This window comes from Tribolium madens, unplaced genomic scaffold, assembly GCF_015345945.1.
Source record: "Tribolium madens isolate multiple individuals breed KSU strain unplaced genomic scaffold, Tmad_KSU_1.1 Scaffold_7;HRSCAF=85;Tcas5.2_LG10, whole genome shotgun sequence".
NCBI lineage: Eukaryota > Metazoa > Arthropoda > Insecta > Coleoptera > Tenebrionidae > Tribolium > Tribolium madens.
The window spans coordinates 3,237,746-3,262,788 of NW_025401050.1; the positions used below are offsets into that span (position 1 = coordinate 3,237,746).

Sequence of the window (25,043 nt, forward strand, 5' to 3'; positions counted from 1 at the left end):
TATTATTAGCGTTAGGGTAAGATCAGAATGCAACCACAGGTGATAAAACTTGAAGGGTTAATGTCTGAATTAATGTCCTAATAGTGAGGATAGTTCCAGATAAATTTATTTTAGTGGTCTCGAATTCTGCAAGTGACACCTGACGATAGATTTATACCAAAGACGTTATTTTGTAAAAATTATTGGGTTATAGTGACAAATTACAGATACCTAAAGACTAGGATACGACTCGATGTAAAACAAAACGTCCCCGTTCTCGATAGTTCCGTTAGTGAGGCTAGATAGCGCAGTTGTTCCTTTCCCGTTTATGTTTTAAGAGCAATCAAATAAATTAAAGATGCATTTAGAATTCTACAACCTACTTGATGCACATTAATATGAATAAGAGTATATACAGGCTGTTCCGTTTTTAATTGTCACAAATTTAAGCAGGTGATAGAATATGTTCAATTTTAAGATAAAAGTTTCCTATGAACATGTATCAAAAAATATTAAGTAAGGGAGCTGCATGCCCTGAAAGGGGTACATCTTTTAATGGATTTTTCCAATATTTTAGCAACCATTGTAGATAAATTATAAAATTTTGTACAACTGATAACCTTTGTACACCCAAACGAATTCAAAGATAAAATATCGAAATTTTTACTCAGGGGCGTCTTAAACTAGGGAGGTTTAGGATAAAAGTACCCTAACTATTTTGGCTGTTGGTTTTGCCACTTTCAGCCACAAAATTCTAAATTTCATAGTTTTTCACTAGGTTTCTTGTGCTTTTTAGATACAACTTACCGTTTTTGAGTAAAATCAGTTTATAATTTGTCTTACAGACAATTGTTTGCTACACATATTTCTAATACCAAACAAATACTAAATCTAAAATTTTATTACACTATTCTGGAATAGTAGGAAAACCCCATTAAAAAACGTATCTCTTTCAGGGGGTGTATCTGACTGACGTAACATTTTTTGATACATGTTCATATGAAACTTTTGTTTTAAAATTGAATATTTTATCACCTGTTTAAATTTGTAACAATAAAAACGAAACACCCTGTATTTAAAAAAAATCAAACATTTAGCAATTTGCTTGCTTACATTTTTGAAAATGCTGCGAATACGGTTTAAGCTACAAGACAAATATAAAAAAGAAAGTTGTAGAGAATAACATTTTCAAGAAGAAAGTCCGCGGGAGACACCACTAACTTCAATGGTTTAGGTCCTAAAGACGTTCAAAGACGCTACCGGTGGTCAAGAGAAAAAAAATTAATTTAAACCTAAACGGTTCAAGATAGAGATATGGTCTCGTGGACTTTTTTGTAGGAGGTTAGAGATACAAAAGAAGTGTAAGAAACAAAATTGTAGAGAATAAAATTTGCGACAAAAAGTCCGCAAGACCATGAACGTCTTTGAGGCCTAAACCATTAAAGATAGAGGTATGGTCTGCAGACTTTTTACTAGAAAATTTTATTCTCTACAACTTTCTTTCGTGCATTTTTTTTGTATCTTTAATCGTATTCGCAGCATTTTGAAAAACATGAAACGTAGCACAGATTTTAAATTAAAAAAAAAATTTTTCTCTTATTTCTCGTAAAAAATTTAGTCGTTCATTTTTCACAGCTTATTAAGAATGTAAAGCTCGACATTTTTACATTTTTAGCAATTGGTGAACTCGTTGAATTTAAATTAATTTAAAACGATTTGGAATTGAGACTGTAAAACGCTCTAAGCGCCCTCAATTTTACACCGCCATTCCAAAAAGTCGAGCAATTTTGTATCTCGTTTTGTCTCCTAGTATGTAGTTTTCCGTATGACAAACTTTATGAATGAAATGGAAGGAATGAAATCAAAAACAAACTTCAAATAAAAAAAAAAGTTGATGCATTGAAATATCAATATTACTGCAATTATTACAAAGGTAGCCTCCGTGGTGATAAAATCCTTTTCGTCGTCCTAAATCCGACCGATTTTCCGCAGCTGGTGGCCCAGATCCCTTCAAGGCCAAGCAAACTGCCATCTAACCCTTTTAACCGTCCCTATTTAGAAAGCATAAAGTTGGTCGGCTGTTTTGCGTCACGTTAGGAAATATCAAGACGCATTAAACGCACATAATCTTTACAAGCCCAGCCATAAATTTCTATAACTTTTAAAAATTTACGTCGCGTGAAATGATGTTTTAATCGAGAGTTGGCGCGCTATCGGAGACCCTAAACGCACAGACATTATCCGCTCCATTAAGTCGCTGGGACCCCCGAATTATTGGCGCAAATTTTTCGAAAATAATGGGTTTTTGACGGTTTTTTCTTAACATGTGGGATAAAAAAATCTTTTTTTTTGGTTGAAATAAATTGTGTATGTAGGGATTTTACCTAATAATTTATCAGTTATCTTTTAAAAGAAAAATTAAAGGAAAACTCGTATACATTCCGGGTGATTCAAAAGTGTCGGACCAACACTCGAATGGTGATAGAAGATTCTCAGCTAAGCATAAAAATGAATGCAATTTTTTTCAAGCATTGTTTTTTTCTGTAGTAATATCATAAGTGGTAAAATTTTGTCGGCAAAATTTTTAGATTGTACGAGAGTTTGTTGCATAGCAATTTATCGAGTGACATTGTTAGAAAAACCTCGAGTTGCAGACGAGAGGTTTTTGAACAATGTCACGAGCTAATTTGGCAACAAAAACTCGAGTAAGTCAATCGAAAAATTTTGCCAGACCAAATTTTACCACGAATGGTATTCGGAGGACTATTTCATGAATAAAACTACACATTCAAGTCTACAACTATTTATTCTAAATATTAAATGTACAATTATTATAAACAATTTTGCTGGAAATGTCGTTATTTTCACTTCTGACAGACGTTTCATGAGTTTCTGATTGTATTGTTGATGAGGTACCTCGTAAGCTCTCTAAACGCCCAGTCTTGTAAAATTTCTGCTAGACGATCTATTGGAGTATCGGCAGTAACCTCATAATTTCTTTCTTCGCAGAACTGAGAGAATTGCTTCCATATACAAGCCTTCGTCTTCATCTATTTTGGGGAACACTTATTGAACTTGCAAGTGTAATGTCCCAAATCGCGTGTTTTCATTCATTTTTCAAATTAAATGAAATAACTGTCAAAATATTTAAAACGACAAAAGTTGTTTAGACTGTTACCATGGGGTAAAATTTTATCACTTGAAAACTGGCTTGGTTTCGATTTTGTTCGTAAATATCTTTCACTCATTGGTTCTAAATATGAGGTGAAGGCGATAAAATTTTGCTTTCATCAATTTTACCGATTGAAATTTTTGACTCATTGTTGAATGACGAGATGCTATTGGCCGAAATGTAAATGAATGAAATAGTCTTAGAAAAAAAAACAGAATTGACAAAAATGACAATTTTCATATTATCGTATCTTAGCTCTTTTGCTTCCGATGTGGTCATATTTAATTTATTGTTGAATTTGATAGTTTGTTTAATGATTTGTACACCATAAGACCCAAATTGGTGATTTTACTTTCATTATCCTACAAGGAAAGTATTGTAGGTAATGGGCTAAAATTTGACCTACCCAGATTTTTACATTTCTAGACGAATTGTACCTTCAAGATACCAAAAAAGTTGGTTTGGGATATTGGGTCGTGTATGTGTCTGTGTATGTGTGTGTGTGTGTCTGTCTGTAAACAGCATACCTATCTCGAGAACTATAAGAGCTAGAAACTTGAAATTTGGTGTGTAAGTTGCTCGTAGCAAGGGGAGGTAGCACAAAGCAATTGGTAAAAATCGGTCGCACCGTTCGACCGCAAAGACCAAAAGTCGACCGTAAAGCGGCCGCAAAATTATACGTTGAAGATACAATAAATTCATGGGGATACAAATTATTTCGAATCATGAAATATACCTTATGAAACAGTAAAAGGTGATAAAATAATAATAATAATGGGTACCGAACTAAAAAAAAAAAATGCACCCCAGACTCGAACCCGCGACAACTTTGATCTATTTCGCGTGTAATCCGGCAGTTGGCACTAACGCAATTTTTTATTCCAAATAAGTAGAATAAGGAAAGTCGTGTGATTTAATTCAAGAATGCATGATCTAGTCGGTAAAAACTTAACCTAAAAATCTAACCTTTGAAGAGCTATATCTCGTGTAAAAAAGTTCAAACAATTTTTTATCATGGGAACTTTTAACTCAGTTGGATGTCCTTTATCCCTACTTAAGAGATAGTCTGACAAGTCATCAAAATCTAATTCCTTATACATAATCTTTTGCTTTTGTAATATTTTCTGCAGAAGATTTAAACCTGACCAATAACTAAATTAAAAGAAGACTTAAGGGAGTTTTTTTCAACAAGTTGAGATACTTTCAATAAAAGAATTAACCAAAAGAGGAAACAAAGTCCTGTAAAGCTGGCAATATTTACATAACAGCACAAATTATTATTTTATTAACGAAATTTTTATAAATAGCTCTTTTAAATAGTTTATGTCCTTCCACGTTTTTATACGTCTCCTATAACACTTATGCCAAAACGAAGAAAAAAAGCAGTTTTAATCAAAGCTTACGTCACATTAGTCATGTATTTTTTAATGTTAAAAACTTTTTTTAAGATGAATATTGTCGTTGTTTTATAAAATCTTTTCAAAATTTTTCAAGAAAAATCTGATTCTATTATACAATGTTTTGACATTTAGTTGTAATAATTACAGGAATTAAGAATATCAACTTAACACTCTATGAAAATAAAATAAAATTCATAAGAACACTAAAAAGCAAAAACATTAAAAAAACAAATAAAGACAGTGTTTTTCAGGACTCGCGCTACAGAGAAAAATACCAAGTAAGATAAGATATCATCAGGAACATGGATAGTCCGGTCAAATTAGTCATAAAAATAGTGGTCAAATAAGGAAAATTCCGACAGAGCTAAATTTTGGTGGAGACCTTGGGTATACCATTAGAAATAAAGTGTCAAAAGTCCCCATCGATCCCATGTGTGCTAAAAAAGTTATTCGGGGACAAAGGTCAATATTTGACGTTTTTTAGATTTTTTTCGAAAACGGCAAAGTTTTATCAAAAAAGTAGCTCAGACGAAAATTATAGATCTTAAAATTATCTACAAAATGATCTTTATACTTTTTTTCCAAGAATCACCATTCCTGAGATATCGCGATTTTAAAAGTTGAAGGAGTAACGTTCTACATCATATGCACATACAGAGTGCGCCAGAACTCGCGCCCCAAAGACAAATGCCATGTAGGGTAAGGTACCAGGAACATAAAAAAAAATTAAAAAAAATTCTATCTATAAAAATTTCGAAGTTATGAGAGTTTAAATTTTGCACTTTGACTCTTATTMATTTCTYTAGGATAAATWATTTTCCARGTTTTTTTGCTACAGGCTATTAGAAAAGGAAACAAAGAAGCTGTATCCTAAGTTGTAACTCTGTTTAATGTTATTTGTAGCTTTTATTGACAAAATTTTTGTACCTTAATTATTTTCCCTACAGAAATAAATAGAGTCAAAGTGCAAAATTTAAACTCTCATAACTTTGAAACTTTTATAGATAGATTTTTTTTTTAATTTTTTCTATGTTTGTGGTACCTTACCCTACATTTGTCTTTGAAGCGGGAGTTCTGACGCACTCTGTATGTGCATACCATGTAGAACGTGACTCCTTCAACTTTTAGAATCGTGATATTTCAGGAATGGTGATTGTTAGAAAAAAAGTATAAGGACCATTTTGTAGATAATTTCAAGATCTATATTTTTTGTCTGAGCTACTTTTTTCATAAAACTTACCGTTTTCGAAAAAAACCTAAAAAACGTCAAATTTCGACCTTTGACCCCGAATAACTTTATTAGCACACATGGGATCGATGGGGACTTTTGACACTTTATTCCTAATGGTGTACTCAATATCTCCACCAAAATTTAGCTCTGTCGGAATTTTAGTTATTTAAAATGTTTATTTTGACCGGACTAGGAAAAATGTTAAAAAATTCTATCTATAAGAATTTCGAATTTATGGGGATTTAAATATTGCAGTTTGACCTTATCTATTTCTGTTGGCATAATAATTTTACATGTTTTTTTGCTTAGAAGAGGAAACAGTGTAGCTGTTTCCTAAATTGTAATTACGTTTAATGTTACTGTTGGCAAAGTTTTTGTTCTTTTATTAAATGATTATGAATAAACATATATAAATTTATCGGTACTCGTAACAATAAATAGACATAAATAAGGTCAAAAATCAACATTTTTTTATGTTCTTGGTATTTTATCTTCCTTGTCATTTTTCTCTGAGTTATGAACCGCTCTATATTATATAAGAGAAATTGAAGATTATCAAGCAGAAAAAAAAGAAAGTGAGAAAAAGATAATTTAACAAAGCAAAACATTTTGATATCATGTTTTTTTAAGAAATAGTCATGTCGAAACCGTACATAAAAAATTCAAAATATATTCAAAAGAAATAGTAAAATGTAAGTAAAACAAAGCGACGTCAAAAATATTTAAAACAAAATCAAAAAAAATTAAATAATTAAAAACAAAAAAGTAAAGATAAGAATAAAACAAAATTTAGCATAAATAATAAAATAGAACAAATATTCTATATACAAAAATGTATATTGAAGAAGAGATTTCTGACGTTATACAGGGTGAGTCTTTACTTATACACATAAATTCAGGGAAAGTTTGTTCTTGCTCAATAATAACGAACGAATATTGAAAAAAATGTATAGTAAAAGTTTTTTAGTTATTAAAATATTGCGTCATGAAAAATTATTTAATTATTAAATTTTAAATAATACCAAGATTACCATTAGTTTGGTCAAGCTCGACATCGACTTTCTTAATTTAAGCGTCTGTCACTATTCCGATCTTGATCAAAATAATGCTAATCATCGCCGTCTCGATAGAAATGAAATAATCCTTTATTACTCGCCTGGGCATTTTTTGAGTTCAACTGATTCCCGTTGGCGCTTTAATCTGGGGAAAATTTTTGACAAATCCAATTTTTTAGCTTAAAGGGTTCAACCTCATGATATCAATTTCATTAAGGAGACGGTGGTATTATTTAAAACTTAATAGTTAAATTGTGTTTTTATGACGCAAAATTTCAGTAAGTAAAAAATTTTTAAGTAGGTACTACAATTTTTTTCATTATTCGTTATTATTGAGCAAGAACTATCATTCCCTAAGTTTATACAGGCTGTATTATGAAAAACGCCCCAAGCCATAACTCCGTTATTTTTAAAGTTATGACAATACTTCTTAGAACAAAGTTGAATATTTTTTGTCATCTATCGTTTTGGATAGATGCTAAATTAATGCTGTTTTCTGTTTCACCGGAAATGACATCAACTTTTTTTTTCTAATGGAACACCCTGTATATTTTACCACTTTTGGATTCTTTGTTTAATTGTGTTTTAACAAGTTTTAGTACCATGGCCTAAAACCAACCGCTCGTGAGATATGAGTCAATTACAAATTTATTAAAGTAGGCAGTGGAACACAATAATATTAAGTAATGTTGACAAATATTATTACTTTGTATTTTCTCTTATTATTTTTATACTTTTTGGTGTTCTGGTGATAATGTGTTAACAGACATGATTCAAGAATATTTTGAAAGCAATAAAAATAGTTGGAGACCACAACGCCTTTACACCGGGCGGTTTAAGAGAAGTTCCAATTCGTCGACCTGAAGAAAATGTGAGGATGTTTGGGGTTTTTAGAAAACCCAAATTAGAACAGTTTCGTGCGATAAGCCAACGTTACTTGCAATTTCTTAAATTTATGTTCTTGCAATTGGAGATGTTTTAATTTGGGTTTTCTATAAGCCCAAAACATCCTCAAATTTTCTTTAAGTCGCTTAAATTTTCGACGATTTGGAACGTCTCTCATCAGAAATCACCCAGTGTAAAAGCGTAGTGCTCTCCCACAATTTTTATTTTATTCAAAATATGTCTGTTAACACATTATCATCCATGATTAACATTAAAAAGTATAAAAAAGGAAGAGAAAATGGAAAGAAATAATATTTGTCAACATTACTTGATATTATTGTTTTCCACTGCCTACTTTAATAAATACATTATTTGGTGAATATCTCACGAACAGTTAGTTTTAGACATATGATACTAAAACTTGTTAAAAGACAATTAAACAAAGAATCCAAAAGTGGTAAAATATACAGGATGTTCCATTAAAAAAAATTAAGTTGATGTGATTTCCGGTGAAACAGAAAACAGCATTAATTTAGCATCTATCCTAAACGATAGATGACAAAAAATGTTCACCTTTGTTCTAAGAAGTATTATCATAACTTTAAAAATAATGGAGTTATGGCTTGGGGGCGTTTTTCATAATACAGCCTGTATATAACAAGGAAGAAAAATTATTCAAAGTCGATAAAAGTGGTAAAAGTTAAAAATGAAAAAAAAAAAAACAGAAAGAGGTATCTAATATATAGAGAAAATATAAACAAAAATAAGAAAAAAAAGTTGCAAAAAAATAGAAAAACAAATTCGAGTTGCTATTTTTTTTCAAAAACTATCTCAAATAACGGAAATTTTACTGCATAACACAGATATTGATTGGGCAAACTTGAAGTGAAATAATGCATTAAAAGTCTAGAAATAAAGTTAATGCTTAAAACAGTTAAGAAGAAATATATCTTGGGTGAGGTGACTTTTGGATTGTGTTTTGTGGGTGGTGTTCCAGGAACCGAAGACAAAGGTTTGTCGCCTGTTTTTACTCTCCGCCTACATAAATATTAGAAATAGTGCTTTCGATAAGACTGGAGTGATGTATTCCCTGGGGCGTCCGTTCCGGTCTTTAGCATGGTAGAGTGCCAAAGTGTCGCGAAGTGTAATATAATATACGACATCACGGGAGCCATAACTTTTAATACGTTGTGCTTAAATAACAAGCTCGGGCTTTCGGAAAGCTCTCATCGTATAATCCCAACCCCAATCCACAATCTGATCTCTCTTTGGTGCACTTCGGATGCACGTGTTGCGCATTAGACGTCTTAATTCCCGCTGATTGATTCCAAACACGCGACTAATTTTTGTTTAAACGAGTGATAAATGCTGCCAAACCTCCTCCCATCATGACAAATAAGACTTCGAAATGGAAACGTTCCGTGTTTACCCGTGTCGTAATATATTAAAACGAGTTTTATTTATGGTTTGTTTATTAAATCCATAATTCATTCCCTTGTGAAAATATCGTTTCGTGTCAACCGTCAGTGGCTTTATAATTTCACTGATGTAGTGTGCGCCATATACGAGCGCACAAAAAGATAGACGCCATATATCTAGGAGCTACGCAGACGAACATCTTTCGGGGAAGCACGACCGAAAAGAAAGAGATAAATCTCGGGAAAAAAATTCCAAAGTGTGTGAATCAACTCTTTGGGGACTAATGTTGCCACTTTCATACTTTACATTAAAATGCAAACATTCTAATTATAATAAGGTAAATTGACTATTTTTACGTTTTGACTACCGCTCACCTTCATAAACTCAAAAAATTCGTAATCTTTTAAACTTGACCCAATAACGTTTTATGCACTTTTTTGAGTTTTTAAGACCTCTGGTAATGTAAAAAAACGTTATATGGAAGAATTTTAAGGTTAAAATTTTTTTGGATTTTTATCGAGATTTTGGTCGATTTTTGGCACCCAGAGCGGTCTATTGCCAATAACTTCGGACTTATTGGTGATAACCTCTTATATTTGGTAGATCTTATTCCATATCTGTTGTCGAACTGACAGTGACAGAAAAGACACTTGGAGTGCGCCCACTTGGTTAAGATAAAAAAATACATGGACGTACTTTTTTTCTCTAAAAATAAAAATTTTGAAAACAAGAATTGTTAGGAATATCATTTTTGAAAATTCTTTTCATGCGTTAACAATTTAATAATTTGTTCATCATCTTCATCTTATGTACGAGTACCTACTTATTATATATTTTTAAAGGTTTTGAAATATTATTTCATACGACGCCTATGAACAATATTTTTTTTAATAGTAAACATATGTTTAGTGTCAAAATTCAGTCATTTTGGACAACGTCAGTTCGCCACCAGATTTGGAACAAGCCATACCGTGGGAAAGAAAATTTAATTTTCTATTATACAAAAAAGATCAGTGTTCTACGATAAATAGTTATTGAGAAAATTTCTGATAAAGTTTAAAATTTCAAAAATATAAATCCGACTATAACTTCAAAACTATAGTTTTGCAGTTTTCTTGTCGCCAATCGATTCCCCGAAACATTTTACATAAGTTTAGATCAAAATATTATTTATATCCATTGAGGCACAGTTTTTTCCGCAGTTTAGAAAATAAAAAAACTAAAAAGTTGTTAACACCCTTAAAAATTAGTGTTTTTGAACATGTCTCAGATTCAATTTAAACCTGTTTTATACGATAGATTTTGACGCGCTGATTACGAATTCTCGAAGCATTTTGCGCTATCTCCTCTAGTTTCGCCGTAATCGGCGTTTAAAAATTCAAAATCCTTTTGCGAGATATTGACTTGCCTTTAGCATCAATCGATAGATTTTTTTACGCTAATTACGATGGTGTTGAGCTTTTTGCTCTAGGTCTAATAGTTTGGCCATAATTTTTTCGGCGTATTTAGATAAAGAAACGACAAATTCTGGACGACAACTCCACGATTGTGTATAATCACAACTTCAGGTTGACATACACGATCTTTTCAGAGTTCCTGGTACGCATGTCATACTTGGTTATGTGGTAGCGTTTTTATGAAAAGTTTATTTTGTTATCCGTGCCTGTTGATCGGCAATGTAAAAAATGTGTGGAGATCGGGCGAAGGTTTTAAAAGTTTAAAAAAAAATTCACGTGGAGTAAACTTACATGATGCATCCCAAGAACATTTAAAAAATTGCATGGGTTTGACAGGAATTGAAACAAACCTACTTCGCGTCGCCGAAGCATTACAAGAGCATTTTTATTTAAACAAAATTTTATTTAATGAGAATGAGGAAAAACAGGCAGATGTCACGTTGCTTCTTGGAATTGGGCAGATTACCTCAATGGTGATATGGAAACATTTGCAATTATTTTTTCATGGCCTCACCTGACTCAAGAGTCACGAGCCGCCACTGACTAAAACAGCATTTGCATGATTTTTTGCTATTATAAAAAAATTGGTTCACTAACTCTGTTCTAAATTCTAGAATTCCATAGTTAGGCTTGACCGGTTTTGAACTGTGTTATGTAGTTTAATTTACTTAATAAATTTTGTGGAATTTTTGTCGGTTGGTATTATGAGTCCTTGTCCTGTTACCTCTAAACCGATCATAACCTGTTGAATGCCTGCATTCCAGCCGTTCCTGGACACTTCCAAATTTCAAAATTAAAAATTTCCATTTTTGTTTTCTTTCCCCTTTTCTTATCCCCCGAATATTTGGCATTCCTTTTGTCCTTTAGCCTTGATCGTTCGTGCAATATTCCCCGCCATAAAACTTCCTTATATGCGGAAGCTTTACCGTCTCCTCACTAAATTATCGTCCTTTATTAAATAAGAAGCAGTCTTGATTTAACGACACGTCAATGCACTAAATTTGAGGTCGTGAGTTAATTTGGGCGTCTCAGCGACCTTCCGTTTGCTATTATACGACCATCGACATTGACACATGCACAATAAAGCGTCGGTCTACGGGCTATTTAATGCCATAAATAAAACATGGGGGCTTCGGTATCAATATTGGCCCCTCGTAAGCCTCCACCTTATATCGATATTAAATTCTTCATGCGTGTTATTATCGAACCGTGCACCAGATACTGCCAGCCCGGAAGACATTCAAGATACGTGCTCGACGGACGCCACACTCGCCCAATACACGAACTACAAATAGTTTTGTACTGGAAGTGACAGCAGATACGTCACATGATACATATAACAGCAGTAATGGAACTAAACAGTTGTTTGATGGTACGGAGATAAAGAGGAAAAACGTGCTTTTAGACGACGAGCAATATTACACCCTTTCGTGGCTGAAAAACTAATTTTTGTTCCAAATCGTAGAACTTGTGAACACAATTAGAAATCGACATCGAAATTTCAACAATATGAAGTCAACAATTTGCATTAGGTTTGTAAGAACAATCAATATAATTTTTTCTACCAACAGGGATTAAATTGACGCTTTATTCTCTCGTTTTTGATTAATAGTCTGGAATTTTATCTTCTCGACAACAAAATAAATGAAATACCAATTTTATTTTTTTAAATAAACTGGAATTACAATGAATTGAATTTTTTGAGTGTTTTTTGAAATAAATATACGCCCTGATACCAATTCTTAAAATTAAAACTGATATTTTGACAAATTCTTTGACAAATTTATCATTATTATTATTATTTGTGTTTTTATTAATTTAGTTTGTTGGGAAGAAAGTTTTGATCTCTGGAATAAACATTGTAAATTCCTCCAATGAAGATGCTCTCAGCTTTTTTTTGTTGCTTCTGACATTATCCACATTCTCGTTATTAAAATAATTGTTTAATCTCTTGATACATGACACATACATACAATTTTCTTTTTGAGTGTTAATTAATTTTTCCCACATATTAATTGGCTCTTATTAACGTTATTGTGTTGAGATAATACAAAAATGTACAGGAAACCTATACATTGTTACATCACCTAATATTATTTTGAAAAATGTATGTGTGAAATACCCTGTAGAGGCAGAAATGGGTTACAATCCAACTTGCATTTATTTTATAAAACATTTTTATGTTTTTTTTTTATGTAGTTTGTAATACAAATTTTTAAAAGTATAAATGTAGTGGTCAATTTTGATTATTTTTGGAATAATTTAATTTGATGAACAAAAAACATCCCTATAAAATTTATTACATAAAATATAAAAAAACTAGAAAAATATTTTTTTACTACATTTAAAAATAAAATATAATCTTTATTTTTAAAATATTGTTAAAAAAATTGCAATTACAATACTAAAGCAACAAAAAGTTGATATGTCACGGTCTATTTTTGTTTTCGTCTAAAATAATAGAAGTACTAAGTTGTATTTTTAAAAAGATATGCTTTTTTTATCCGCAAATGTTGTTTAAACGTTTTTAACGCAATTGGTTGGTTGATAAGATAAAAATATAAACATACGCCATCTTACATAAATAATTACTTTTACAACATACAGTGGAACTCCTCTATAACGAGTCTTGGTTATAACGAAAAATCGACTATAACGAGTAAATCGTCTGTTCCTTGCCTTTTTGTATACTACTCTATGTAAAATTCTCCCGCTATAGCGAGTATTTTTCTTGGAACTGAAGTGGATGCAACAAAACTTTTATTTTATCCAAGATCGGTAATAGTGAGAAATTCTGAGAAATTTCGGAAACAGATCGATTATAACGAGAGTTCTCTAGAAAAAATCAAAATCTTGCGAGTCTCCATTACGTATTGTGTACTATAATTTTTTTTGGAAATGTTGTTTTTGCGTGCTAATGGTCTTATTTTTCTCACTTTCTCAGTCTTGAATAACTTTTCAAGCTGAGAACATTTTGTCTTTCTGTATTTATATGTCGTCTTCGAAAAGAAAAATATTTTCTATCAAAGAAAAAATATCAATAATAATAGCTGAATCTGCAAAGAGAAAAATTTAGCCAATTCTACATTAGCCACAATTTTAAAGAACAGGGACAAAATTACGAGTTTAAGTAGTGAATTTTCGTCAAAAGTGAAGAAATTACATTCTGCTAAAAGTGGTAAAGCTGTTCTTACTTGGTTCAAAGTGAATCGCAAATCCAATGTGCCTATAAGTTAAAAGAAAAAGCAGAACACTTTGCAGAAAAAAATGGGGATTCTCTAGGGATGAAATTTTTTGTTAACGTTGGCCCCTTAAATTCTCGTTATAGATGGGTTCTACTGTATTCAGCAAGTGTTGTTAAAACAATTCTTAACACAATTGGTTGCTAGGGGGCATAATATTTATGTTGCCGTGTAAAAATAATAAAATAAAAATATAAACTTATGCCACTTTAAATAAAGAATAACTTTACTGCCTATCCCGGCTCATCCACCATTTTCTGAAACTACATTTTACCGTTGTTGTGGTCTAATTTCAGATCAAATTTGTTAAAAATTATTAATTATCAACCTAATCACAAAAAATGCAACATTTTTAAACTTTTTTGTTGTCATTAATGCTTCGACGACTTCGAAAATTAAGGATGCGTAAGTAGTGATAATGTGTAATGATTTGTGATAATTTATCTGCAAAAAAAGACCAAAAATTGAAATAAACTTTGACAGTTAGTGTCGTCGTAAAGTTGAGACGATCATAAATGACTTGAAATTGGGTTCTTAGACACGAAAAGTTTACTCTAATTTAATAATGGTTTCTAAGATAGCCTAATGTTAAAATGTTTTTATGGTTAATTATAACTGTTTTCTACTTTTTTCTGTTGTATATACAGGGTGTAAAAAATATGAGGACAAAGAGTAATCTGAGATTTCCCAGGTGAAAATAAAGCGAGTTATACCAAATTTCACCGTATAAATATTATTTTTATAACTTTTTAATGGATGGGTACAGGCAATTTAATATCAAAATCACACGTTTTGCTGTTATTTTTAGCACTGTAATTAACAAGCAATGAATGATGCTTTGCAAGTAATGAAATCATAACAACGCTTACATCACGTGTCAGTATCGGAGTTTGTGTTTTATTTTAGAAAGATTTTAGAAAGTGTTTATTAATTTAACTAGTACAGTTAGTAGTGCAAAATGTTTAATGTTGATGTTCAATGAATCTCTTTAGAAATTGCTGACGCAATGGAAGAGCCAAGAAAGTAACTACTTTGATAAATGTCAATAATGTCATTAAGCAAAAAAATAGCATTTTTACTTTATGTCTGTAAAATTTTTATTTGAAACATTTAATAATAAAAGAGGTCACTTTTGTGACGTTAACGGAAGAAATTAATAATTTTAACAATGAATTAAAAATTTTATCAACGGCAAAAATCATAAATATTTACAGTCACCTCTGGCATTTTTTAGCTACTGTAACATTTATTGTTAAAGATTTTTAATAAATTTTTCCTATTTACGTTGCGTTGCAGTAAATTTATATACATCTTAGAAATAAACTAACTTGAAATAATGTTTCAATAAAAGATTTTAAGTAACATCTCTATATTTTTATCAATATCTGTTGCACTAAATTAAACAAACTTGTTTAATTTTTGGTTAACTTTAACGTTATAAAAAATTTAGTACTGCCTAATTTAATTTCAAGCTTGATGAATTTAACAGCAATAAACTACTTTTTATATTTAAGTCACAAATCAAATAAATAGTTTGACAAAAATTTAAACTTCTTTGTATTTCCAATGAATAAAAATTCAATAATTAGAAAGAATATATTACTACTAACAGTTTTTACAAAATGTGCAAGGTTTTTTAGTAAAAACAACCAAATTGACCAATAATTACAGAAACATTGCAAATGCTTTTTGATATTTTATGAAGCGTGTTTTTAAGCTTGTGAACAACAAAATAAATATCAACGATAAAATTCATTTCTCTATGAGCTCAAAGGCTTATGAATAGTAAAAATCATCCGATGTAAGCTATTCAGCTTCTAAAATAAATTAAATCACTTCAAAAGACCTCTTCGAATGCTCTCTGTCTAATAAATTTCTCTAATTAGCTTCTGGCAACTTTGTTATTGGCACATATCTCCTAAAATGGCATTCAAAAGCCTCCCACACAATCATCAAAGGTAGTCCCTGTAAAGAACTATCTAATTTCACTGTAAACCAAAGCAACTGCATCCCAATTCCCATCCGGACGTGTTAATCCCGTTTACAAAGCTTATTCTATTATTTATAGTGTTGAACGATTTTCATGATAAAGTGAAAATGAAACTGACGAGGGTCTGTAAGTATCACATTGAACGGATATTGAGGTCGGAAGGTCGGCTGAAACCGGAAATGCCACTTACCATCAACAAAATGGAAAATATGTGTAAATAGATTGAAGCACCCGAAAATACAATACATGTAAGAAAAAAATTTAAGAGAATCGAACGACTCTCATTGGAATTCTTTTCAACGGCGCAATTGCATGGATGTTTGCGTCGCGTTTTTCCGCTTTTGACGTTACAATATTGAAAGAGACATCCTTCATGAATTACTTCTTTCAGTGTTGTGTTGTTTCCCGCAACCGAATGTCGCGACTGATGAATAGATAAAAAGCAATTTTGCTACAAGGAGAATTTTAACAACTCGTTTGTCGAGTTTTACAAAACTTTTCCTGCGACGAATCAATAAAATTAAACGAGCTTTTTGAACACTTCATGTTGATGTTGGTTTGGCGTGTATGAGGTAAACTTGCAAAGTAAAACCCACGCAAACTTTCACATTACTGAGATTTTATGACGTACAACAGTCATAACCCTTGTTCCAGATTAGATACCTACCATTTTTCGAAAAATATAAAATATTTTAAGCTGTGTTGGAAAGTGGCAGTGAATCGTGAATTATATGCATCAAAACGTGTTTTTTTTTGTATATTTGGTTATTATTTAATGCATTTTTACATGTCATGGAACAATTACAAAACTCGTTGTGAACACTCGCTTAAAAATGTTTGTAAATATTTGAACTGGCATCGATCCAGCGAGAAAGGCCTTCAATTAACTTAATAGACCAGAGAGAACCAAAAAGCTTTTTATTGTATTCAAGGCTGGACTGTTTTTCTTTCTTAATTTGGAACGTTATTTTTATTATTATATTTCAAAGACATTTTATTATAAGGCTGATTGAAAACAAAATATTTGCCAAAATTTTCTACCCGCTTTTTTTAATTAAGTCTAGGATATTATTTAAGTTGTTTTCTTAATTTCATCCATTAAATGAATAATAAATTTTTTTAATGTAATTGAAAACGTTAAATGTATAAAACTTTATTTAATGGCTTTAACAAATTAACAAATAAAAACACAGTACATTATTATAAGAAATCATAATTAGTTATAATTTTAATTAAATTTGAAAAATAATTACAATTTTTCCTTATTTTAATAGAATAAAGTGCAATATCTTTTTATCAATTATGTCAAAAAATTTGTACTTTTTTTAACCGTTTTTAGTTGTGAAAGTTATTTAATGTTCAAGTGCGGAAAAAATTAAAAAGTGCCCATAAAATTAAATGATAATAATATGTAACACACAATTGAAAAAAATTATAAAATTGTTAAAATTTTATGTTATATTTATTTATGTTTTAATATTTTGCTTACCTTTCGGTATTTATTCAAAGCAAATTTTTAATAATTTTATAATCAAAGCTTCATTTATTGCTACAAATACATATTTAATTACTTATTCAGAATAAGTATATATTTTAGTGGGTGTTTGGATTAATCGGATTATTTTAAGAAAGTTCTCATGAGCCTTTTCTATACCTAAATTTAACCGCTTTTGAAATATTTGGAGTTTTTAAAAAAAATTTGGATCTGCACCTTTCAATTTAAAAATTGGTAGCTCTGCCATTTTTTAAAATCGTCAATTCGTTTTCTTGGGGTTTGAAAGAGAAAGCTTAAATCTTTCTTCTCTTGTTTTCAAATTTTGAAAAAAAAATTAACAAATTCCATAATTTTAAGATTACTTTTGTAATACTTCAAATACCCATAACTCAATTTTTCCAAATGAAATACTCCCCAATTTTTATTTTACTAAATAGAAGAGAATTTAATTCTGCATTGATCTGTATTAACATTCCGTATACCTAAATTTAATAATTTTCAAGTTATGGTGACTTTTTGTTTAGAAAATTTATTACTAACCACACGTTTTCGCATAGGTTGCTATGGAAATCAAAAAAATATGATTATTCGAACTCCCAATACTTTTAATGTGTAGTTTAGAAGGAACAGCCGACAGTCTCGATAAGCCGTGACTTTAATTTTTAATTTAAATATTTTTTTTGTAGTCGAAGAAAAAGTATAGTATGTAACACGTGTATAAACTTCTCTAGGCATTTGTTTTATTAAATTCTGGGTTCGCTGCGTTTGACTCGTGCCTAATAAAACTCACATCTAAAGTGGCGTTTAGAGCACTTGTGAGATAATATACTATTAAATAAAATAACAAAAGTCGGTTATTATTTAATCATAAAACATATTAGTATAATATTAGTTTAATCATTTAATTATTTAACAAGCTTTATACCGGTGAATAATTTATTTTCATTTACGAAAACCAATTGTTGCAAAACGTTTCAGGAAAACATTTTGTAGTAATTTCTTTTTGTCTAACAACAAATTGGAAAATTGTTAAGTTGTTTACTATAAAAAATATCAACTTCGCTAACAAATTATATATTACCAATTTTTTCTATTACTAAACTGTCGCAAATCTTTTCTAGGTTCTTTTTTAAAGGTTAAAAAAATATATTTTGTGAATTCCAAATATTAAAATATTTGGTTTATTTTTAAATAAACAAACGTACAGAAAAATATAGTAAAAAAATATAGTCTTTCAAAAATCGCACCGCAGAGAAAATTGCAAGTACTTACGGCAAAATAAAAAAAATCTATCTCAAAATTCAAAATTCAATAAAAAAAATGAAATTTTTTAAAAATTTTTAATCGACTTTCATACAATGTTATGAAATACTCGACACTGTTCTCCACATTTTCTGCTACATTAACATTTATTTGTGTATCATTATTTCGACAATAATATTTGAAATGGTTTACAACATCGTAATTTCCTTGACGTATCATAAGTTTGCATTTACCATAGTTTCCATTTTTCAGTGCAATAATATGTAGAATGGCGTCCGGAAAAATATAACAGCTGCAACGCTACGACTTCGCTCATTTCGGTTGCATTGCACTCCAGCATTTTAAATTAAGTTACATTTATATTGCATCTAACCGTACTGTGGCTACACAAAAGTAAAATTATCTAAATAAAAAATAAAATATGGTAGTTTTATAACCCGGCGCCTCCACCAACTTGCACACAACCGATGTAAAAATGGTGGGTGCGCCGGGTTATATATTTTGATACTTTTCGCTAATTGATTAAAATATTACGAAACTGTAAGTAAATCATTGCTAAAATTTGGTTCGCGTCTAGTGCGGCGTCGCGACGCTTGTTTCGACGATGATTCCGACGTCCGATCTCAGTTGATAGTCGACGCCGGCGACGCTCTGATGACGTCCAAAACGCGCCTCTTACGTTCGACACCTCAAATAATGACAAGTACGCGAGTGGTTTTGAACTAAAAACACTCCAACTCAAAATATTTGAAGAGTGTGTGGTGTGTGAAATTGTGACCATGTGGTGGGTTTTTTTGCAAGGATTGATCGTGGTTGTGGCTGCAGGACGAGAAAGCTACGAAAGAATAGGTTCGTACACCAAGTATAAAAAAACTAAGTTTTATTTTCCGCTTTTCTGGAGATGCGAAAATGCGTCCGGTGTCTGTGATAAAAGTTTGCGATTTTTTAACTCGATATGAAAAAAGTTTGAAATTTTCTTCTTTGGAAGTTTGAGACTAAATCCACATTTCTATAAGGGAATGGATGATAAAAAAGCGATATAAATAAAATACAAGTCACAAATTGTAGGAAAATCAAAAACTGGAAAACGTTTTCTCTGATATTTGTTTTAACTCATAACGAATTTTTTTCTAAGGTAATCAATGGAGGGAACATTATTATTCTCGTATCGTGCTTGCTAGCAATCTTTCTTTGCTATCATTTTATGAACACATTTTTTTCTAATGTTTACCTTCGTTTTATTACGTTTTACTTCTGACGTTTTGAAGACAAAGCCACCATTCTTAAAGAAAATTTAGTAATCAGAACGTCAAAATTTTATAATCTCTATGACCAGATAAATAATTTTTTATTTACTTACTCTAAAATAAAATAAAAAAGTTACATTAAAACAATAAATATTTTCCTTTTGCATTTTTTTAAAGAAATGTTGATTTTGCTTTAAGTTTTCGCGTTTTTTTTATTTCTATATCATTTATTTACTTCTTATTGGGTCTTCTTGATATGGAAACGATAAACAAAGACACAATTATACCCATCACACCAAACTTTTATTTCAAACAAACGACGCATTTCAACCACAAAGTGGTCACCTCAGGTTTTATACTCACGGGTTTAATCGTGTTTTTCTTTCTCATTTATTTATTTTACATTTTGTCAAGTTACTACCATTCTCATTGTTTTCAACAATCAATTTCAATAAAAATCAAACTTTTATTTCAAAAAAAGATTGTTTGGAATTTTAAAGAATGAATGACATTTTGAATCAAAGTTTGGTACTAAATTGATGTATTTTACATTTAATATTAAGAAATAAAAGGTTTTTTTACAAAATCTGTTTGACAAAGAAACTAGAGTGGACGCACCATGAGAAAAAGGCATTATGTGACCTAAACCGGTTTTCCGGTTCTATTTACATAGTGCGTCAAGCCTAATGTTCTGAAAAAATGTCATTTTTTTTCATTGGTAATTGTTAAAGTTTTAAAACTGTTTCGTACATCGACAAATTTTTAATCTAAAAAAATTGTTACTGAAAAATCGATTAAACTTACAAAACTTAAGGGAATTTCAAAATTTGTTGTTTTTTATTAACATTTTTTAAGGTGAACAAATTCAAAAAATTTGGACGTTAAATCAGGACGTTATTAGAAATAATTCTAATAAATTTATTCCAAAACTCAAAAAAAATATGTATCTGTACAAACACTTAAATGTAATAACTAATAAGAAATACACATAAGATGCAAAATACTGACATAACAAACAAAAAACAGGTTTTGGACCCTAATGCAATAATTAACATATTAATTTAATGTATTGTGTTAATTTGATTTTTTTTGGCATGAATTGCTTTGAGAGTTCTTTCATTCTCTACAATCATTAAAAAAAATATTTAAGCCAAATTAAAAGTTAGTTTGGTCATTATAAGCAATTTTAAGTATTTCTACTTTTAGTTGAGTTTTTTCACAATGAGCACATTTGAAATGACGACAAAAAGAAAACTTGAAAGATACTTTGTTTTTGCTGCAAATGGAAATCTCAAATCTCACTTAGGTGTATTGGTCCTTAAATCGGGACAAATAAGGACATAAACGTAAGACAGGACAAGTCAATAGAAACCTAAACATGTCGTGGCTAAATCAGGACGGTTGGTCACCTTAACATTTTTATAATTAAAAAAAGTTAGTAGCTTCATCTTTAAAATAAAATTGTTATTTTTCAGTATTTTTTTAGTCTTTAAAACACAAAACAAAAGACATATTTAGAACTTGTATCAAAATAAAGACATAGAACAGAGTCAGAGTCACATTAAGCTATTTTGTTCATGTATTTTAATTTGCGTTGATTAGAAATCAGAAGTAGTCAAGTATTTTGCAAATACGAGAGTTGCTTCTCTTGTTTACAGCAGACGTTTTGGTAGACGTTTGTAAATAATAATGTTTTCTAATGTTGTTTAATGTCATATACAGAGCAATAGAAAACGAAAAATGGTAATTGTTTACCACTTTATGACTTTTAGAATCAGATATCTCAATTATAATAATTTTTGCTTATACAGAAGGATTTTTAAATTTGTGCAAATATTTTAGGAGGTAATAGTTGAGTTCAAAAGAAATCCAAATAACTCAACTTGTCTTATCCGAATATTCATAGTTTTTAAGATACAGAGGATTTGTTCGTCTAATAAAAAAATAAATTTGAGGCGGAACTTTTTGCTTTATTAACTCAAATTGTAAACAAATATGATGGCACAGAAAAAGTGGCCCCATATAAAAAAATCATGGAACGGTAAAAATTTTGCAACAATTTTTTTGTTGAAAATAGCTTTACCTCAAATGTTCCCGACTACTAAAGATGTAAACTGTGTAATAAAGTACTCAAAAGATTCAAACTTGGCTTAAATTGCATTTTTTTGACAATTTTTTGGTTGCACTCTCTATTCTTGTATATCTCAGAAACTATAACCATTCGGATAAGACAAGTTTAGTTATTCTGACTTCTTTACTACCTACCTGTTAAAATGCTTGCACATACCTTAAAAATTATTAATTTAAGTTTTTTTTCTTGGTCATATTTTCGTATTAGGATAAATAAAGGCTAATAGCGTTTAGTTTAATCAAGCAAATATCGAACAGATGTGGTGGCGTAATTAGTTAGTGTAATAGTTGGTGACAATGCGTATTTGGCAGAAAACAGCGAATATGTAACGCAATTAGCGTCAAGTAGTTGGCAAGCCTCTTCAGTCTTGGGTGTTCGCATTAACAGCAAACTTTAAACAGTTTATACAAGTTTAACCTTAATTATTCATGAATTCTTACTTAAGAGGTAAGGCTCGACGGTAATATTCATATTTATAAGGAAAAGGGGAGTAAAACTTTAAGCATTCCCGCGGAATTATATAAATTCAAACAGGTAGAATATGACTCGAGACAAATAACTCAATTTGACGTCGGCGTCGCGCTTATCTAAACAAAATTCCCGAAACACAAGATTCCCTCAGTCGGAATGGTTAATTAGTAGCATCAAGGAAGGCAAAAAATGTTTTGTTTTCGTGTCTTGTTTCTGGAGGAAGCGAGAGAAAGGAATAACGAACAAACTTTTTTCATATTTAAAAAAGTTGAGATACTTTGTGTTGTGGACAATGCTAAATGGCTGGATGGATTTCAAACGGGATGTGCCGAGGCAGACGTGTTTTTGCCCAAGCGAATTTTCTTTGCGCTTGTGGTTTTTAAAGTATGAAAGGAGGAACTGCCTGGGTCATTAAACGCATTGATTACCAATAATGTGAATTGAATAAATCACCTAATGAAAACTACGCTCATACACAATTTGACGAAATAGAAAACTAAGCCATTATAAAAGATTAGGTTTATCCGACATAAATCAATTTTACTATCGACAAAACTATTATTCAACTATTGCTTAGGTTGATAGCTACCTTAATGATATTATTTCTTAACATTTATTACAAATGATCTTACCTAAATTTATGAAATCAAATAAATTAAGAGAAGTAACAATATTAACACAAACGATTTCAGTAATCTTCAGTAACACGTTGCTTTTTTTTAATTACCTTTTTTAAATAAAATGTTCTTCTTTTGTTGTCATAACTAAAAAGTTTTTTTTGCGTGTACTAGATCCCATAAGTGGGGTCTCAAAAACAAAAAAGTTGTATTTTATTTACAAAATTATCGAGTGTGTGGGTGTCGTATTTTTAAACTGTATTGAGAGTCACAAATTTTAAAGACAATTAAAAAATACAATCGACCTTTTTTTTTCTAAATTTGTCGCCAAAATACAACTTTTATTCCAAAGTTTTGATTAAGCTTATACAGGGTGATTTTAAAGGTTGTAGAAAATTTTTAGAAGACAGTAGAAATCAAAAGATGTGAACATAACTCAAATAACTTTCTTTGAAAGTTTATAGTATCTGAGATGTACAGGATGTCCTAGCAAATTGAAAAAGTCTATTAGTGACCTTTAAATGGTAAAATTGAAAAAACAAATTATATTGGACATTAATAGATACTAATCTAGTCCATCGCCTAAAATTATTTTCAACTATACAGCGTTTCTCAAAAATAAGTTACAATACAAACTTGTGTTTTCTTAAATGAAACATCATATGTTTCTTAGCGTTTTTAACTTTTATTGATCGATTTTGCTTAGTTTTAAAAAGAAGAGGGTTTTTTTGACGAAAACATGCACTTTTTAAAAATTTATTACGCAAAAACTAAGACATCTAGATTTTTTTTTACTACTAAGAAGAAGGTGCAAGCTATAAGGTTGTAACATTTTTTTAGTGTGTTGCATTTGCAACAAAAAATAAAGTCGTTTGTTAAAACTTCAATAACTTAAAAAAATTTAATGGAACACCCTATATTCAGCATTTAAAAGATTATTAAATTGTTTTTTCTAAAATTATTTAATTTTAGGTGTTTATAATCAATAACTAAAAAAATATTTAACGTTAAACATTAAGAAAAGTAATTACTATTGTTTCTGTAGCCAAATTGTTTCAGTAGCCAAAAAGTGCACAGTTGCACAAGAGGTGGAAGAAATATCACTTAATAATAATTGTGTTAAACTGAATCTATTATTCTTCAACTTTTTTACAATCTCTGGATAAATCAACGGATAAGTGATCCGTGGTGGAATTACTATGGTTGCCATAGTATCAACAATGCTCAGATATTGATAAGCATTGGTGCTACAATTAATATTGAATGTTAAATAATATTTTTATTTATCAATTCTAGGCAAAATTTAAAACGAATAAAAATTTTTGCTTAACCTGAAACGAGGAAATTGTAATTAAAACTTCATTATTCTGACTCAGTGGAAAGAAAAGCGTCAAAAAAATAAAACCGCCATTGTGATTGAATTTAAAACGCAGAGAAAAATCAACTTTTCTTTCCAATAAGTTAATAATGAAGTTTTAATTTTAGATTTTCTTGTTTCAGAAAACGCAATAAATGTTATTTCTTTGGAATTATGGGGTAAAATCAAAAAATTTTTTTTTCTTGTAAACTCATACCGTAGACAACTAAATTTAAATTTGGCACGCAGTCTTAAACTTTACCAACAAAAACTGTAAATAAATATAATCTTTGAAGGTAGTTCTTTAATATTTACTACATTGTTTAAAAAATACGTTAAAGTACCAAAAACAAATACAGGAAAAAGTGTCATCATATTAAAAATAAAGAGGTAAGATTTTGCACAACATTTTCTTGTCGAAGATTTTTGGACAATTTTTTTAGACCAGGATCATCACTTCCACAACGATTAAAATCACCCCATATTTATCCATAATTGGCAATAAACTGTGCACTGTTTATAAAATTATTAATTTAATTAGAAGCAACAATTTTTGCCGGAATTATTTCAATAAATACACAGAATTTTGAAATTTGAACAATAAACCATTATGTTTGCTCTTTTAAGTGTAC

The 25,043-nt window shown here is 30.2% G+C and overlaps 1 protein-coding gene across 2 annotated transcripts in view; it reads left to right on the forward strand.

The window, feature by feature from the left end:
- The window catches only part of LOC123010058 (acid sphingomyelinase-like phosphodiesterase 3b), a 220,065-nt gene that overhangs the window by 18,918 nt on the left and 176,104 nt on the right, over window positions 1-25,043 (forward strand). Inside the window, exon 1 of one of the 2 annotated variants that reach the window (XM_044406692.1) lies at window positions 19,244-19,437. The exons of the other annotated variant lie outside the window; for it this stretch is intronic. Within the exon in view, the coding sequence (XP_044262627.1) occupies window positions 19,368-19,437 (70 nt within the window). The 5' untranslated portion in view covers window positions 19,244-19,367. Of the gene's footprint in view, window positions 1-19,243; window positions 19,438-25,043 lie in introns of those variants that run through there. 2 annotated transcript variants of the gene reach the window in all.